Consider the following 18879-nt stretch of genomic DNA (forward strand, 5'->3'; position numbering starts at 1 on the left):
TGTAAGTGGGGTATTAAAGACCCTGCTTTCATTGCATTGCTGTCAATTTCTCCCTTTATGTCCATTAATATGTGTTTTGTATATCTGAGTGCTCTTGTGGTGGGTGCATATGTATTTATAAATGTTATATTTTATTACTGGATTTCTCCTTTATCAGTAATATGATGCTCTTCTTTGTTCTTTATTGCTGTGTTTGTCTTAGCGTCTGTTTGTCTGATATGAGCATAGCTACACCGGCATTCTTTTCCTTTCCATTTGAGTGGAATAGCTTCTGCATCCCTTTACTTTCATTCTGTATGTCCTTACTTTGGAAGTGAATCTCTTATAAAAAGCATATAGATGAGTCTTGTGTCAGTCTTTTTTTTTTTTTTTTTCTTTTTCCTTTTTTTCTTCACCTAACCACTCTATCTTTTGATTGGAGAATGTAGTCCATTTACGTTTAAAATAGTCCCTGACATTTTGTTTACATTTGATGTCTGTTTGCTTCCCTGGTGGCTCAGATGGTAAAGACGTCTGTTTTTCTAGTTGCTCCTGTTTCTTTCTTCTTCCCTGTCTCTCCTCTCTTGTGGCTTGGTGGCTTTCTTCCTTGTTCTGTTTAGATTCCTTTCTCATTTTCTTTTGTGTATTTACTATGAGTTTCTGTTTGTGGTTACTGTGAGGCTCACATATTGCTCCTGTTTTAAACTGATAGCAACTTAAATTTAAACACATTTTAAATGTTTACATTTTTACTACCCCCCCATCACGTTTTATATTTTTGATGTTTCTTCAACTCTTCCTATTTTAATTGCAGTTCTTCTTTGTGTGGATTTCTTTGGGTTCATTCTATCTGGGATGTTTTGGGCTTCCTGCACCTGAATATCTACATTTTTCCTCAGGTTGGGGAAATTTTGTTATTATTTCTTCAAATACATTCGCTGCCACTTCTCTTCCTGTTTTTTTCATGAGAACCCTATAATGAGAATGTATTCCACTTAATGTTTCTCAGTTTCCTTAAAGAATTTTAACTTTTTAATTTTTTTTTCTTTCTGCTGCTCTGTCTGGATGATTTTCATTGGTTTGTCTTCCAAGCCAATGATTCATTCTGCTGCTTCATCCAGTCAGCTGTTGACTCTCCCTAGTGTATTTTTCAGTTTAGCTATCATATTCTTAAGTCCCAACACTTCAGACCTTTCTTATATTTTCTATCTCTTTGTTGAAAATGTTGCCATGTTTTTCATTCTTTATCTGAATTCATTATCTTTATGACCATTACGTTAACCTCTTTATCAAGTAGATGCTTATCTCCATTTTATTAACGTCTTTTTCTAAAGTGTTTTCTTGTTCTTTCATTCAAAATATATTTCTCTGAATCCTCACGTTGCCTGATTCTTTGCTTGTTTCTGTGTATAAGATGAAACTGCTGTCTCTGCCAGTCTTGAAGGAGCAGTCACTGGAAGACTAGGAGTGTGTTGTGGTCTGTCTGTGGAGTGCTTTGGTGCCAAGATCTGTCTGTGTTTCAGCCTCATAGGGCCCAGAAATGCTAGGAGTTGAGTGGGATTCTTTGTGTGACATGCACACACCTTCCAGGATCAGTGGTATGGGGACTGCAGTAAAGCTGTTCCAGGCCTGGGTGAGCACGGCCACCAGATCTGGTGGAGCAGGGGTTACTATGAATGGGCTTGAGACCGGGCCAAGCCTGTTCACCAGTTCTGGTGGGAAAAATAAATTTCTTTTTTTGAGGATCCACATATCATCCTGGATTCTCATCCTATGAGCGATTTCCAGCCATAATAATGTCTAAAGGCTTAAATAACAATAGTTAATTATTTTATTCATAACTTTTATAAGGCCATAAGTTAATTTACTTATGTGCATTAGATACTTATTTTAAAACCAAAACCCTTATAGTTATATTTGGAATGGATGACCAATGAGTACCTATGCTATAGCACTGGAAACTCTGCTAAAGGTTATGTGGCAGCTTGGATGGGAGGAGAGTTTGGGGGAGAATTGTTCAGTTGCTAAGTCATCTCTGACTCTTTGAAACCCTGTGAACTAAGCATGCCAGGCTTCCCTGTCCTTCATTGTATCCCTGAGTCTGCTCAAACTCTTGTCCACTGAGTTGGTGATGCCATCCAGCCATCTCATCCTCTGTCGCCCCCTTCTCCTCTTCCCCTCAATCTTTCCCAGCATCAGGGTCTTTTCCAATGAGTCAGCTTTAACATCAGCCCTTCCAATGAGTATTCAGAGTTGATTTCCTTTAGGATTGACTGGTTAGATCTCCTTGCAGTCCAAGGGAATCTCAAGAGTCTTCTCCAGCACCACAGTTCGAAAGCATCAATTCTTTGGTGCTCAGCCTTTTTTATGGTCCAACTCTCACATCTATACATGACTATTTGGGGGAGAATAGACACACACACACACACACACACATATATATGTATGTATATACACATACATATACATATATGCCTAAGTCCCTTTGCTGTCCACTTCAAACTATCTCAACATTGTTAATCAGCTATATTCCAATACAAAATCAAAAGTTTAGAATGAAAAGGAAAGAAAATCTTTAAAAAAAGAAAGAAAATCAATAAAAATTTATAATAATAGATACATATATGTAAAACAAAAACCCTTATTCTTGATTACTAAATGATTACTGTGAAATTGCTGACATTATATGTGAATGATGGTTTAAATTTACTTTAAAAATTCAGCATTGAAGATAAAATAATGTGACCTTTGTAGTGATACTTTGAATACAACTTTGAGTGGAATACAGAATGGTGGTAAAAAATAATGACCTTAGTAATTTAGGAGACATGCAAATTAAAATACATTTGGAGTTGGTTATGTTACATAAACAACACATAATTACATTAAACAAATGCAATCATGTGATTTCTACTGATTTATACAAACTGAGCTGTATCACATTTTATAAATATTTTATGTTTATTAAGTGAAAGTCTCTCAGTCGTGTCCAACTCTTTGCAACCTCATGGACTATACAGTCCATGGGATTCTCCAGGCCAGAACACTGGAGTGGGTAGCCTTTCACTTCTCCAGGGAAAAATCCCAACTCAAGGATCAAACCCAGGTCTCCGCATTGCAGGCAGATTCTTTACCAGCTGAGAAACAAGGGAAGCCCAGTTCTGGAATGCAAAGTCAAGTGGGCCTTAGGAAGCATCACTACAAACAGAGCTAGTGGAGGTGATGGAATTCCAGTTGAACTATTTCAAATCCTAGAAGATGATGCTGTAAGAGGGCTGCACTCATTATGCCAGCTAATTTGGAAATCTCAGCAGTGGCCACAAGACTGGAAAAGGTTAGTTTTCATTCCAATCCCAAAGAAGGGTAATGCTAAAGAATGCTCAAACTACTGCACAATTGCACTCATCTCACTTGCTAGTAATGCTCAAAATTCTCCAAGCCAGGCTTCAACAATACGTAAACCATGAAGCTCCAGATGTTCAAGCTAGGTTTATAAAAGGCAGAGAAACCAGAGATCGAATTGCCAACACCTGTTGGATCATTGAAAAAGCAAGAGAGTTCCAGAAAAATATCTATTTCTGCTTTATTGACTATGCCAAAGCCTTTGACTCTGTGGATCACAACAAACTGTGAAAAATTCTTCAAGAGATGGGAATACCAGACCACCTTACCTGCCTCCTGAGAAATCTGTATGCAGGTCAAGAAGCAATGGTTAGAACTGGACATGGAACAACAGACTGGTTCAAAATTGGGAAAGAAGTACATCAAAGTTGTATACTATCACACTGCTTATTTAACTTATACGCAGAGTACATCATGCAAAATGCCAGGCTGGATGAAACACAAACTAGAATCAAGATTGCTGGGAGAAATATCAATAACCTCAGATATGCAGATGACACCACCCTTATGGCAGAAAGCAAAGAAGAACGAAAGAGCCTCTTGATGAAAATGAAAGAGGAGAGTGAAAGAGCTGGCTTAAAGCTCAACATTCAGACAACTAAGATCATGGCATCCAGTCCCATCACTTAATGGCAGACGGGGAAACAATGGAAAAACTGAGAGACTTTATTTTGGGGGGCTCCAAAATCACTGCAGATGGTGACTGCAGCCATGAAATTAAAAGACGCTTGCTCCTTGGAAGAAAAGTTATGACCAACCTAGACAGCATATTCAAAAGCAGAGACATTACTTTGCCAACAAAGGTCTGTCTAGTCAAAGCTATGGTTTTTCCAGTGGTCATGTATGGATGTGAGAGTTGGACTGTGAAGAAGGCTGAGCGCCGAAGAATTAATGCCTTTGAACTGTGGTGTTGGGAATCTTGCGATTCCCTTGGCCTGCAAGGGGATCAAGCCAGTCAATCATAAAGGAGATCAGTCTTGAATGTTCATTGGAAGCACTGTTGCTGAACCTGAAACTCCAATCCTTTGGCCACCCATGCAAAGAACTGACTCAGTGGGAAAGACCCTGATGTTGGGAAAGATTGAGGGCGGGAGGAGAAGGGGACGACAGAGGATGTGACGGTTAGATGGCATCACCAACTCAGTGGACATGAGTTTGAGTGAACTCCGGGAGTTGGTGATGGACAGTGAGGCCTGGCGTGCTGCAGTCCATGGGGTCACAAAGAGTCAGACATGGCTGTGTGACTGAAGTAAACTGAACTATGTTTATATAGTCAGAAAACCACACCACGAAATTTTTCTGATGAATTTTACTTTGGACTAAAAAGGCAATGTGAGTGTGTTACCATCTGGTCTCCCTTTGCCACCTATCATCAGTTGAATTTTAGAAATTTTTGAGCTTTTGAAGAACTACTTTGCAAATCCTTTTAATGTTGATTACATTTTGCTCAAAAGTAATTGGAAACCTCTCATTGGAATTGAATGGAGTTGGAATTGGAATTGGAAAATTCAAATTTTGAGTTTTTAAAGAATTTCCATATTAAAAGAAAATCTTACAAATGAGAAGACAAATTCTTACAGAAGCAAAGGACTGGAGTAGATCAACAATGAATGTTATAAAGATGTACATGATTTAATTTTGATTTTTCTATGACAATGTTTTGAAATAACTCAACTTGTCTAAAAGCCTTTTGATGGGGCTTCTATTTATAATTAGATAGTTGTATTTTATACCAGAATGAAAAGAATTGAGAATGCTTGTGGTTGGATGGCATCTACATTTGCTGGAACAGTCAAAAGGACATTAAACATGTTGGAGAAGTTTTAACTTATTAAAAAAAATATGCCAGGAAAAGGACTCTATGAATGGTAAAAAGACAGTACCTATGAAAATATTTGGGCTAATATATTTACACATATCAATGTAAAAATTGATATGTGTAAGAATTGAGACTGTTTTCCACTAATAATTATTACTGATATTATTTCCCTCAACACCTATAGAAGTATTTTGTCAATTAAAATTGGGAACAAAGACAATATTTATATCTGTTTACCAAATCCTTAGCGCAGTTCCTGGCACGTTCTGTACGTTCAATAATTATTTGATAAATGAAAATGGATGATTTGTAGCATCTCTATTTTCTTCATAATATAAACACTGGAAGTAATAGACGTAAATAAAAATAAGCATCCAAGTATATATGCCTCGAAGGAGGCAATGGCACCCCACTCTTACCTGGAAAATCCCATGGACGGAGGAGCCTGGTAGGCTGCAGTCCATGGGGTCGCTAAGAATCAGACACGACTAAGTGACTTCACTTTCACTTTTCACTTTCGTGCATTGGAGAAGGAAATGGCAACCCACTCCAGTGTTCTTGCCTGGAGAATCCCAGGGATGGGGGAGCCTGGTGGGCTGCTGCCTATGGGGTGGCACAGAGTCGGACACGACTGAAGTGACTTAGCAGCAGCAGCAGCATATATGCCTGCTTTTTTTTTTTTTCTTACTTTAGTTTCTATTGGGGTTAAAAGCAGTTTGAATCTGAATAAGGCATACAATGATCAGATTTACCAGTTAATTAGTAATAAGTTCAAGTTTCCATTTTCATTTGTCCTTGCAGATGGGGCCTGGGAGTGTCAGGGTGTTTTCTGGTAACAAATGGGAATCTGGCCAACCAGTGATCTTTGCATTAGCATTCTAGTGACAGAGGCCGGCGTACCATAGAGCTGCGTCAGAGCCAATTTATGAAACTAGATCCAAAGGCTCATTAAAATGGTCACAATTCAGTGACTGCCTGGTAAAATTAGACTACAGTTTCATTCCCATAACAGAGAATATTTTAACATGCTATTAAGGATATACATCAAGTATGAAAACTAGCTTTGAATCTGTGAAGGGAAAAACAACAAGATTAGAAAGCCATTTACTTTTGTGCGGAATTGGTTCCACTCTCAGATTTAGGCTTAAAATGCTTCAAATGGTCATATTTTAGAACATACGTTTACCTCTGCAAATCTGGTGCATTTTTCTCTCGGAGTAAAAGCACTTTGGTAAGGAATCTGCCTGCGATGCAGGAGACCCAGGCTTGATTCCTGGGTCTGGAAGATCCCCTGGAGAAGGGATAGGCTACCCACTCCAGTGTTCATGCCTGGAGAATCCCATGAACAGAGGAGCCTGGTGGGTTACAGTCCATGGGGCGCAAGTGTCGGACACGACTTCGCAACTAAACCAAAAGCCCTTTGGGGCAGCTCCATCACACTGTAGGGTTGTAAGCCTGCCTGGCCAAGACACGTCAAGCAGCTCAGTTGAAAGTCAAGTTTGTTTCCCCATTGCTGCCAGCCAGATCTCCCTGCAGCATTCTTTTATCATACATTTTCCTCAGTGATGCCACAGCTCCTGGGGATTCAGAATGTATTATTTTACAGGTCTTTCCACAGTCAAACCAGGTTTAAGCGGCTAAGAAATATGGCATCCAAAGTCTGGTTAAGAGCAATGCGATAGTACAGAAAATTCTAGAACATGAATCTGGTGCAGTGCCCAACGCTCAGCCATCTCTCGTGGGGCAGGGGCAGGGTACCCCCTCTCTTACTGGTTCAGTGCCTGGCACCTGTGCCATGTTCAATAATAAAGACGAGAGTAAAATGAGCTAACGATATTATTAGGAAAGCCATTTAATTTCTCGATATCTCAAACATCTATATACATGACACAGAAATAAAGACCCCCTGCTCTGCTTATTTCACAGGATGGGCTGAGGCTCTAAACTAATAATAACTGCAAAGGCACTTTTTAATGGTATAGTGTTTATACTAGGGTGAGGAATGGTTTTATGCATTCATTTGTCAAACATAACAGACTATTTTCTTTACCTCCTGAATTTTTATTCAATGGAACGGTAATGAATCCCTAAATCTTCCAAATGTGAACAATAAAAGACTCTGAATGACTTTTCCTGGCAGTCTATATGCCATGGATGAATTATTTAAACTTTTATTTAAACCTGAGGAAAGAAACAAACACAAAACAATCCCAAGAGTAAAGACGCTACTTTTAATTAATTTCTTTAGAAAAATATCTCTTTTCATTTTTCCTCATCTACAAAAAAAACAAAAAACAAACAAAAACACCTTGATAATGTGGGTGCCTTATTATCAGTTAGAGGTCACTTCAATATCAAGCATGAATTTCTCTAGAAGTAACAGATGCCATCAGGGTTCACTGTTGGCAGGGATAAGTAATGAGTATTTGTTTATTGTACTAGTGTAATTCAAAATGTTAAATTATCTTTCCAAAAGGGATATTCTAAATTGAAAACACAGCAAATAAATAAATGGGAAATATTTTTGCATATATTTCAGGGTATCTCATAAACCAATGTTCAGAGGCATTCTGTTCTGTTGGATGTTAACAAGTGTGCTGTCCAAAAACTTCTCTCTCTCTCTCTCATATGCATTTGAGTTAAACACCATGGGATGTTTCTTGCTTCCAGAATCTTTTTCCTTTAATATGCATCACAAATATCTGAGAAAGAGAAATATTATCACATTTTTACCAAATTTACTTTACCATGACTTGTTTATTTGGCAACATACTTATTAACACCTTCCAAAACACTGTTTAGATAAATACCACTTTAGGAAGTGCTCTGACAAAGCGTGTTTGGCTGGACACATCACGACCGATGCAAGAACACAGCCTGTGGCTTGTATGAGTTTGGTTAACCAGTGGACTCCTAGAGCACATACGACACCAACAGCTCTGTTCAGGACACTGAAGAGCCTGCGAAGCTGAGCTGCGACTACCCTTTAGAAGTCCAAAGTCAGAGGGACAAACACTCAGCAGTCAGTTCTGGGAGAAGGATGTAATGAAGTAAAACGGGGAGTGCAAAGAAGAGTCACATCTGTTTGGGTGCAGAATTGGAGGTATCTTCCCAAGAGTCCAAAGCATCAAATTATTGAAAGCTTTTACTCTCGTCTTTAGTAGTACCCTAACAAGAATTGGCCAAATAAATATATTTGCGTGTGTTGGATATCCTTTTCAGGGGTGATGCTTCGGAATGGTACCGGTCTCCCATTTGCCTCATCTTATTTACCTCAAACCAGAATAGGCTCAGCTTATTGACTTTTTTCAGTTTTGTGACTTTATACCATATTTCTCTCATGGTATTAGCTTCATTTATTTAGTTTAAAAATAAAGAAGAAAATTGATTAGATTTTGGAACCCTTAATATACTTCAAGCAATTTACTATGAAAAGACATAGTTAGCAACCCAGTGGGATATGTTTCAACTGTTTGAATCTGAAATTTAATAGTAGAAGGATCATTTTAGAGTTCATTTGAATTTTTTCACATTTTTTCATGCTCATTTGAAATATTAAAACTTCAAAGTAGACATAGGATCTATTCAATCAGCTTCATAATTGGTTCTTACCAAGGTTCATAATGTCATATGACAAAGTGCAAATGCCTCTTCTCCCTCCATGTAGAGGTCTGCAATCTCCAGTCATCTCCTAAAAGAAAGCGATAGTCGCTCAGTGATGTCCAACTCTTTGTGACCCCATGGACTGTAGCTCACCTGGCTCCTCTGCCCATGTAGTTCTCCAGGCAAGAACACTGGCACGGATAGCCATTACCTTCTCCAGGGGATCTTCCCAGCCCAGGACTCGAACCCAGGTCTTCTGAATCACAGGTGGTTTCTTTACCATCTGAGTCACCAGGGAAGTTCCAGGCAGAGATAAAGCTTTAACTCCGTTTAGCTGCACTGTCTTTACACCTGGACAGGGTTGGAGGTGGGGCGGGGCTTGTCTCTACACAGGTGTGATATATGGTGAACTTGTTACTGACCAGTGCTCTTGACCTCTTTAATCAATACAAATCGATCAGAGACCAGACGAGCAATTCTGGCAAAGCTTTATTGGGCCCATCATCCAGCAGGAGGCAGAGAAAAACAATGAACAGCTTCTCTTGTTGCTTCCCTGCCTGCTTGCTCAGGGGATGCAAGTTGCTTCCTCTACTGGGTGAGGGTAGGAGTGTGTTCAGAGGTTGGGCTGGAGGGGTGGCTTAGGCGGGTTGTCCACTCCTTCGGTGGTGTTTGTACAGAGATCCTGTGCAGCACTCTGCTTTTGCTTCTGACCCCCAGCTTTTGCTCCCTACTCTTCAAAACTGGTTTTGGGCTTTGTTGGTCTTCTTGTATCTTTTTGTCCAGAATTTGCCTCAACTGTGCAGGCATGCAGTTATTTTTCAGTTCAGTTTAGTCGCTCAGTCGTGTCCAACTCTTGGCGACCCCATGGACTGCAGCATGCCAGGCCTCCCTGTCCATCACCAACTCCCGGAGTTCACTCAAACTCATGTTCATCAAGTTGGTGATGCCATTCATCCTCTGTCATCCCCTTCTCCTCCTGCCGTCAATCTTTCCCAGAATCAGGATCTTTTCTAGTGAGTCAGCTCTTAGCATCAGGTGGCCAAAGTATTTGGAGTTTCAGCTTCAATATCAGTCCTTCCAATGAACACTCAGGACTGATTTCCTTCAGGATGGATTGGTTGGATCTCCTTGAAGTCCAAGGGACTCTCAAGAGTCTTCTCCAACACCACAGTTCAAAAGCATCAATTCTTCAGTGCTCAGCTTTCTTCACAGTCCAACTCTCACAGCCATACATGACCACTGGAAAAACCATAGCCTTGACTAGACTGACCTTTGTTGGCAAAGTAATGTCTCTGCTTTCTAATATGCTGTCTAGGTTTCCTTCCAAGGAGTAAACATCTTTTAAAATCATGGTTGCAATCACCATCTGCAGTGATTTTGGAGCACAGAAAAATAAAGTCAGCCACTGTTTCCACTGTTTCCCCATCTATCTGCTGTGAAGTGATGGGACTGATGCCATGATCTTAGTTTTCTGAATGCTGAGCTTTAAGCCAACTTTTTCACTCTCCTCTTTCACTTTCATCAAGAGACTCTTTAGTTCTTCTTCACTTTCTGCAGTTATTTTTAGCCCCTTATAATTTCTGTAATTTGTTGCTTGAGGAGACATTTGTCTAGATGCCAACACTGCAGCATGGCCACAAAGGGCCCAGGTCTCAGCCTGTCTCAAACCCAAGCAGAAACTCTTCAGGAGACTTCTGTTGCATAGTGCTTGTCTAGTTTTATCAACGCCCTCTACGAGAATATGATTTTAATTCTCCGATAATACAGTCCATCACCTTGGTATATAAGTACCTCAATATGTACTTTTGCATAACAAGTAGGAATTTAACTAGGATTTTTTTTGACCCATTTCAAAAGCATTTGTTGCGATGATGAAATCTACATTCTTTTTTGAGGGTAATGTAAGATTTTTTAATGTTGGTATTTACTGAGAATCTTTGCAAACTCGGGAATTTAAGAAACGCCACTTTATTTTTTGTATCTCAACCTTTTGTTCCAAAGTTCATGTCTTGTGAGAGTGGCAGAAAATTGGACCTTGGTCATTCTTCCTCTGGTCCCTCCTGTGGGTGAGTTGTACAGCCCCGCACAATCAGGGAAAGAAGTCTTGGGAGGTCTCTCTGCAGCTGACCACAAAGTTCAGGGTCGAGAGGCTATTTACACTGTCTGGAGGCTTTCTTCAAGGCCAGCAGCTTTTGAGATAGACGAACCTGAACTTTGCCTTCCAAATAAGATGGGTTGTTCCAAAAACACAATGAAATCTTGTATCAATAAAGCTAAACACAAAGGAAACACTCACTCATCCAGACCCTGGCCATGCTTTATGTTCCTTGATTTCCTGAGCTCACGCCCACTGTTCCTGCTCCCCTGTCTACATCCAGCCCCTCTCACACGCATCCCTGTCCACTAACGCCAGGACATGGATGATCTTTACTATAGCCATGTAACATACATAAATTTCCATATTTAACCATACATTTATAAACATTCAAAGGAAAATGATGCATTTGAACACTATTCAGTGTTCAGACTTTATCCAGTGTCTCTAAGAAAAAAAGATTCTTTGCACCTGCTGTCTGAAATTGCTGTGTGACAACCTTTCATAAAACATCTTCCCTTGTATGTTGGGGCTTCCCGGGTGGACTAGTGGTAAAGAGTCTGCCTGCCAAAGTAGCAGTGGCAGGTTCAATTCCTAGGTTGGGAAGATCCCCTGGAGTAGGAAATGGCAAACCTCTCCAATATTTTTGCCTGGGAAATCCCACGAACAGAAGAGCCTGGCAGGCTGTCTCCCATGAGCTGTAGCCTCCCAGGTTCTCCCGTCCCTGAGATTTTCCAGGCAAGAATAATAGAGTAGGTGGCCATCTCCTTCTCCAGTGGATCTTCCCAACACAGGGATGGAAGCTGCGTCTCCTGCACTGGCAGGCGGATTCTTTGCTACTGAGCCGTCAGGGAAGCACTCCATCGGATGTAGTTAGTGTTAGTCATGCAGTCGTGTCTGACTCTTTGCAACCCCATGGACTGTAGCCCACCAGGCTACTTTGTCCATGGAATTCTCTTGGCAAGAGTCTGGAGTGGGGAGCCAGTCCCTTCTCCAGGGGATATTCCTTACCCAGGGATCGAGCCGGGTCTCCTGCCTTGGCAGGCAGAATCTTTACTGTCTGAGCCACCAGGGAAGCTCCCCCACTGTATGGATCCACCATCAAACTCAGAGCCACTAGCTACAGATGATTTTTAAAACGGATGTTACAATACTTGTTTTGATAGTCTCAAGTCTCTCTCTCTTTTTTTTATTTACTTATGAGAATGGTTTTTTTGTTTGTTTGTTTGTTTCAGTTCAAAAGTAAAGAATTCTAAGATAGAAATACAATAGTGTGTCTAATGATATTTCCTGGATATGTACCTCTACCATCATTACGGAGCTTATAAAAATAACAAATCTTCATTTGTTTCACTCACTTTTTTGTTCCAACTCTGTCGTATGTGAAGGCTTAGACAGCCTAGATCGTTGTTGGGCCTTATTCCAAATTATATAAGAGTCAGTGTCTTCCTAATTCATTCTCAGGACTGTTTTTTACTCAGAATCCAAAGTTATTTCCCACTCAAATCAGATGAAAATTTCTAACTGGAGGCTCTAATAATCTTCTCCCATCCAGTAATCCATCCTCCCAACAGCTCTTTTCTTCTATTTACCCACTCGCCATCTCTCCTGAAATCCTTATTCACCAAAACCCACTGCCCTGACCTGAATATTTATCGACACACACCTTACCACCTTTGTTATCATTTTCTTTTATAATTTTGTATTAATTATTATACAAATTAAAAATTTGGATACACATTAAATATAAATATATGAAGACAATTAAATATTTATATAAAACTTATATTCAAAATAAAATTTATAACAGATTTAAGTTATACAGTGTGATGCTATATTATAAACTTACTTCCTCTATCCAGTTTAAGAAATAGCACATTATGATTAACTTTGAAGTCCTTTAGATATCCTTCACAAGTCCCATATCCTCATCTACCCGTTTAGAGGCAACCTTCATCCTGAGCTCATTTGCTCATTTCTGCTTGCTTTTCTTAGTTTTATTATGCGTATTTTCATTCCCATGCAGTGTACTGTTTAAATTTGTATTTTCATTAACATAAAAGGATTCAGTCTGTCACTGTTCCTCCAGGATATCATCTTTTGCTCAGTGTTGTTCCTGATTCTTCAGTACATCAGCGTTGTAGCCAATAGCTCTGTGTTTCTCTCTCTCTACCCCCCTACTCTTTCCTGCTTTGTAGTATGCTTATGTGTAAATATATCACAAAATGCTTTTATCCAGTTATCTGCCAATGAGTATTTGTGTTTTTCTATGAATTTTTTACTATACTGCAATAAACACTCTTACAAGACACACACATCCAAGAGTTTCTGTAGGTGCATGCCTCCTGGGTCACAGGACTTAGCATTTTATGTGTATTATAAACCACTAAATTATTTTCTAAAATAGTTTCACTAATTTATGCTTATAGTCACAATGTATACAAGTTTGACTTGCTCCAAAGCCTCATCAACTTTTGATATTGTCAGACTTTGTAAACTATTGTAAATCCAGTGGGTACCAGTTATATGTCATTGTGGTTTCGCTTGCATTTACCACTTCTACTGAGGTTGAGACTATTTTCATGTGTTTATTCAGCATTCATATTTCCTCTTCTGTAAAGTGCCTTAACTAATTTTCCCAATTTTCTATTTGGTGGTTTGTCTCTTTTTCCTATTACTTGAATGCTTTATATATTCCTGAAACAAATCTTTCATCAAGGATTTCTTTATCTAATTTGTGACTCTTCATTTTTAATGTGACTTGGATGGGCAGAAGCACTTGATTTTTATCGTAGTAGAATTTATCATTCCTATGTTTTAAGGCTAGTGCTTTTTATGTCTGGTTTAAGATTATCCTTCTATACTCTGATCTCATAAAGATATTCTGCTGTATTTCCTCCTAAAAGTTTTATATTTTGCCTCTTACATTTAGGTTTTTAATCTAATAAGTAATCTATTTTTAACAGATTTTAATAGATTTTAATTATTTTACTTAGAGGTCCAATTTCATATATTTCCTTGCTACAATAACCAGTAACCAAAAATAAACAATAACAACCAATAACCAATTGTTACAGCATCAAAAGTCTATCTTTTACTCACTTGTCAGCTGAACGGGCTCTATCATAATTTAAGTATTTCATCTATTTGTAAGTTAGTTTGTGGGGTCTCTAGTCTGTTACATTGGTTTGTTTTCTCTTTTTGTATCAAAACTGCTCTCTTCATTATTACAGCTTTAAAATAAATCCTGATAAGGCAAATTTGCCAGCTTTTGTTTTCAAGTATATTATGGATACTTTGATGTTTTGCTCTATCATATAAATTTTAGAATCAGCCTGTCAAATGCCCCATAGACATGAAAAGAGTATTTGGGGATTTTATTGTGAACATGTAGAATCAATATATCAACTTGAGGAGAATTGATAAATTTATTTATCAAGCCTTCCAAATTCTCTTTTTATGTAAAATAACTGTAAAATCTCCCAATACAGAGTTATAGTTTTCTTCATAAACATCTTTCAAATTTTATAATGTATTTATCCCTTGGTACTTATATGTTACACAAGTGGCATCCTTTAAAATCGTATGTTTAAATATGTATTGGCGTGTAGGGAGCATGCAGCTGAATTTTGTATATTTAAATACGTATGTTTAAATATGTATTGGCGTGTAGGGAGCATGCAGCTGAATTTTGTATATTGGCGTGTAGGAACATGCAGCTGAATTTTGTGTATTGGCCTTGAATACAAGAAACTTGTAAAGACTCTTTTAATTGTAGTAATCTGTGGATGCTTCAGAGTTTTTTTGTGGACCCACATGTTATCAGCAATTATGACAGCTTAATTTCTTCTTTCCCATTTCTGATATTGTTTTCCTGTCTTACTTCACTGTCTACAATATCCAGTACAGTGTTATATAGAGATGGTGGTAGTAAAAGACTTTGTAAATCCCTTGATCTTAAAGAAAATGTGCCCACTGACCCACTATTAAGTATGGTGTTTACTGTGGATTGTATATTGATATTCTTTGGCAGGTGGAAGAGGCTTCCTTCTCTTCCTAGTTAAGGATTTCCCCACATATGGCTGTTGAATTAGATGCGCATGCATTTCCTATCCTTCAGTGTGGGCCCTGCCTCCTGTCCCCTCAGATTCCAAAGGATGTGAGAACAAAAGCTCAAGTTCTGGTTTCAGCAGACGTCTTCAAGACCAAGCCAGGCTCAGTGTTCCATCTCCATTGGCTTGCCACGCCCACTCAGATGTAGGCTTCTGTGAATGCCTTACTTTGATGTTAGCCCAATGTGTTTTTTAAAAGAGATAACATTATGCTATTTGAAGCAACATGATTAGAATTGGAGATTGTCATACTGAGTGAAGTAAGTCAGACTGAGAAAGATGAATATCATATGAAATCATTTATATGTGGAATCTAAAAAATGTGTACAAATGAACCTATTTACAAAACAGAAATAGCATCACAGATGTTTAGAAAGCAAATTTGTGGGTACCGAGGGGGAAGAGGGCAGACAAACTGAGAGACTGGGATTGACATCTACACACTACTATATATAAAATCAATAACAACAAGGACCTACTGTACAGCACAGGAACTCGCTGAATACTCTGTAATGGCCTATATGGAAATGCAGCCTAAACGAGCAGTGGAGAGAGGTATACGCATAACTGTCATTTCATTAGACAGCAGAAGCCAACACAGTGTTGTGAATCATCTATACACCAGTGTCAGCTACTTTAAAAGAGATCCATTATTTTCCATCTAGACATTTTGGTTGCTTTTACTGATGGGTGGTCCAACCATCCCAGACAGTGTATGTAGCCCCCTGTATGCAATGCAGGACACCTGAGTCTAATCCCTGGGTCAGGAAGATCCCCTGGAGAAGGGAATGGAAACCCACTCCAGTATTCTTGCCTGGAGAATCCCAGGACGGGGGAGCCTGGTGGGCTACAGTTCATGGGGTTGCAGAGTCAGACACAACCTGAGTGACTAACACTTTCGTTTTTCACTTATGAGAAATAGAACTTTGCCTTTCTTTTCTGTCAAAATAATGCCCCTCACTTCTTCCAAAGCTTTTCTTAAAGTTCACTTCCTTTAGATTTTCTTTTTTTATCATCCTCTGGAAATGTTAACTTTATTAAATATAACAGTTTATATCACTTCTCAAACCTTTACCACCCTTTACCATAACAGTTTTACACATTTTTTAAAAATATTAAGGTTGGTAATTGATGCAAATGCTCTCTTGTCATGTACTTAATTTAGGCATCTTCTCATCTTATCTTAGAGACTCTGTTATAGTTTTAGTTCTTGAAAGCAAGCGGTGTGCTGTCTTTTCCTCAGATCACTCCAGAACTCTGTAATTGAACATGCCAGTTACCGAATGCATCTTGCTGTTCCCTCAGTAAACCTTGTCTGCTCTATAATTCCACCCTTCTAACACTTCTTCTCTGCTTCCATGGAGAAGATATTACCAAAGGAAATGTAACAATTCCTCTCTGAACAAACCTTCATTCTATGAAAACGTCTATACAGAGACATTCCAGGCAAAACTGCAAGTCAGTAGGACATCTCATTCTGCCTCTTTCTTTTATTTAAATTAATTTTTATGGGAGTATACTTGCTTTACAATCATTCTCCCTCTTTCCCTTTCCAGTTTTAGTGAGCATTCCTGATCCCTCTACCTTGTCCAATATTTGCTATTTTCATTGTACTTTGCACCTTCTGATATGTTACATCATTTTCCTATTTGTTATGTTTGTGGTTAACTATCTATGCCCTCCCTCCCCATAGAAGACAAGTCCCACAAGGGCATGGATCTAATACATTTGGTACATGAAATACCTCAAACAGAGCCTGGCCTAGAGTAGGTGCTCAGAAAACACTTAGGAATAAATGAATGTCATATAACATTTTACAGACAAAAAAAAAAAAAAAAAGATAATGCAACTTCAAGATTTATTTTCACAAATGGTTTAATACTTTCTTAATCAGTGCTATTTTATGTTTTCAGATATCAATATGGCAGGAGAACCAAAACCATACAGACCAAAACCTGGAAATAAGAGGCCCATTTCTGCGCTTTACAGGTGAGTACGCAAGTACTATTTTATGATTTTGTTGTTCAGTCACTCAGTCATGTCCCACTCATTGTGACCCCATGGACTGCAGCATGCCAGGCTTGCCTGTCCTTCACTATCTCCCAGAGTTTTCTGAAATTCTTGTGATGCCATCCAAACATCTCATCTCATCCTCTGTCGTCCCCTTCTCCTCCCACCTTAAATCTTTCCCAGCATCAGGCTCTTTTCAAATAAGTCAGTTCTTCACATCAGGTGGCCAAACTATCAGAGTTTCAGCTTCAGCATCAGTCCTTCCAATGAACATTCAGGACTGATCTCTTTTAGGATGGACTGGTTGGATCTCCTTGCAGTCCAAGGGACTCTCAAGAGTCTTCTCCAACACTACAGTTCAAAAGCATCAGTTCTTTGGTGCTCAGACTTCTTTATGGTCCAACTCTCACCATGGGTACGTGACTACTGGAAAAACCATAGCTTTGACTAGATGGACCTTTGTTGGCAAAGTGATGTCTCTGCTTTTTAATATGCTGTCTAAGTTTATCATAGCTTTCCTCTCTAGGAGTAAGCGTCTTTTAATTTCATGGCTGCAGTCACCCTCTGCAGTGATTCTGGGGACCAAAGAAATAAAGTCTGTCAGTGTTTCCATTTTTTCCCCATCTATTTGCTATGAAGTGATGGGACTGGATGCCATGATCTTAGCTTTTTGAATACTGGATTTTAAAAGTGAAAGAGGAGATGAAAAAGCTGGCTTCATCAAGAGGCTCCTTAGTTCCTCTTCACTTTCTGCCATAAGGTTATTGATATTTCTCCTGAGAATCTTGATTCCAACTTGTGCTTCATCCAGCCCATCATTTCCCATGATGTACTCTGCGTATAAGTTAAATAAGCAGGGTGACAATATACAGCCTTAATGTACTCCTTTCCCAGTTTGGAAATTTGTTGTTCCATGTCCATTTCTAACTGTTTCTTCTTGAACTGCATACAGATTTCTCAGGAGGCAGGTCAGGTGGGCTGGTATACCCATCTCTTGAAGAATTTGCCAGTTTGTTGTGATCCACACAGTCAAAGGGGCTTTGGCAGAGTCAATGAAGCAGAAGTATATGTTTTCCTGGAATTCTCTTGCTTTTTCTATGATCCAACAAATGGTGGCAATTTGATCTCTGATTCCTCTGCCTTTTCTAAATATAATTTGTACATCTGGAAGTTCTCAGTTCACGTACTGTTAAAGCCTAGCTTGGAGGATTTTGAGCATTACTTCACTAGCATAAGACATGAGTGCAGTTGTGTGGTAGTTTAAACATTCTTTGGCATTGTCCTTCTTTGAGATTTACTGGGGTCCAGCCCCGGTGGATCCAGGGAATTCAAAGGGGAGATCGCTTTGGTGATCAGGATACGATAGAATTAAAGATATAAAGAGTGATCAAATAAGGATAGCTCAGTGAGAAAATTCAGTGGAGAAAAGAGGCTGAATAACTTGGTTTACGTGGAAAGCTAATAAAATTCCAAAGCAAGGAATTTACGTTACCTATGTAGGCCGCAGGTGTCCTCCCGTTCTCCCGAAGGAGAGGAGACACTAAGGCCTCCCCCGTCAGATCTTAGAAACCCAGGCAAAATTAGTAGGCTTGACGAGCCTCCACGCTCAAAGTGGGAATTCAGCCAGAAGGTGAGAGAAATAACAACATGGGGAGACCAAGTTTCATTGAACAAGGCCCGCACTTTATTTTCCAAAGTAGTTTTTATACCTTAAGTTGTGCATAGAGGATAATGGGGGAAGGGGTAGAGTTAGCAGTAAGCCAGGCTTTCTTCCTGCAAACTTATCATATGCAAAAGTTTAGGTGAATTACATCATCTTCTGGCCAAGAGGGCTGTTAACATTTCAAGATCCTTTCTTC

General features: G+C 39.1%; 1 protein-coding gene across 5 annotated transcripts in view; it reads left to right on the forward strand.

The window, feature by feature from the left end:
* The window catches only part of RALYL (RALY RNA binding protein like), an 832191-nt gene that overhangs the window by 644228 nt on the left and 169084 nt on the right, over nt 1–18879 (forward strand). For all 5 annotated transcript variants that reach the window (XM_070382900.1, XM_070382895.1, XM_070382896.1 and 2 more), the window contains one exon: nt 16924–16999. In XM_070382900.1, coding sequence (XP_070239001.1) covers nt 16924–16999 — 76 coding nt within the window. The remainder of the gene's footprint in view (nt 1–16923; nt 17000–18879) is intronic.

Source organism: Bos mutus, chromosome 14 (genome assembly GCF_027580195.1).
Source record: "Bos mutus isolate GX-2022 chromosome 14, NWIPB_WYAK_1.1, whole genome shotgun sequence".
NCBI classification, from domain to species: domain Eukaryota; kingdom Metazoa; phylum Chordata; class Mammalia; order Artiodactyla; family Bovidae; genus Bos; species Bos mutus.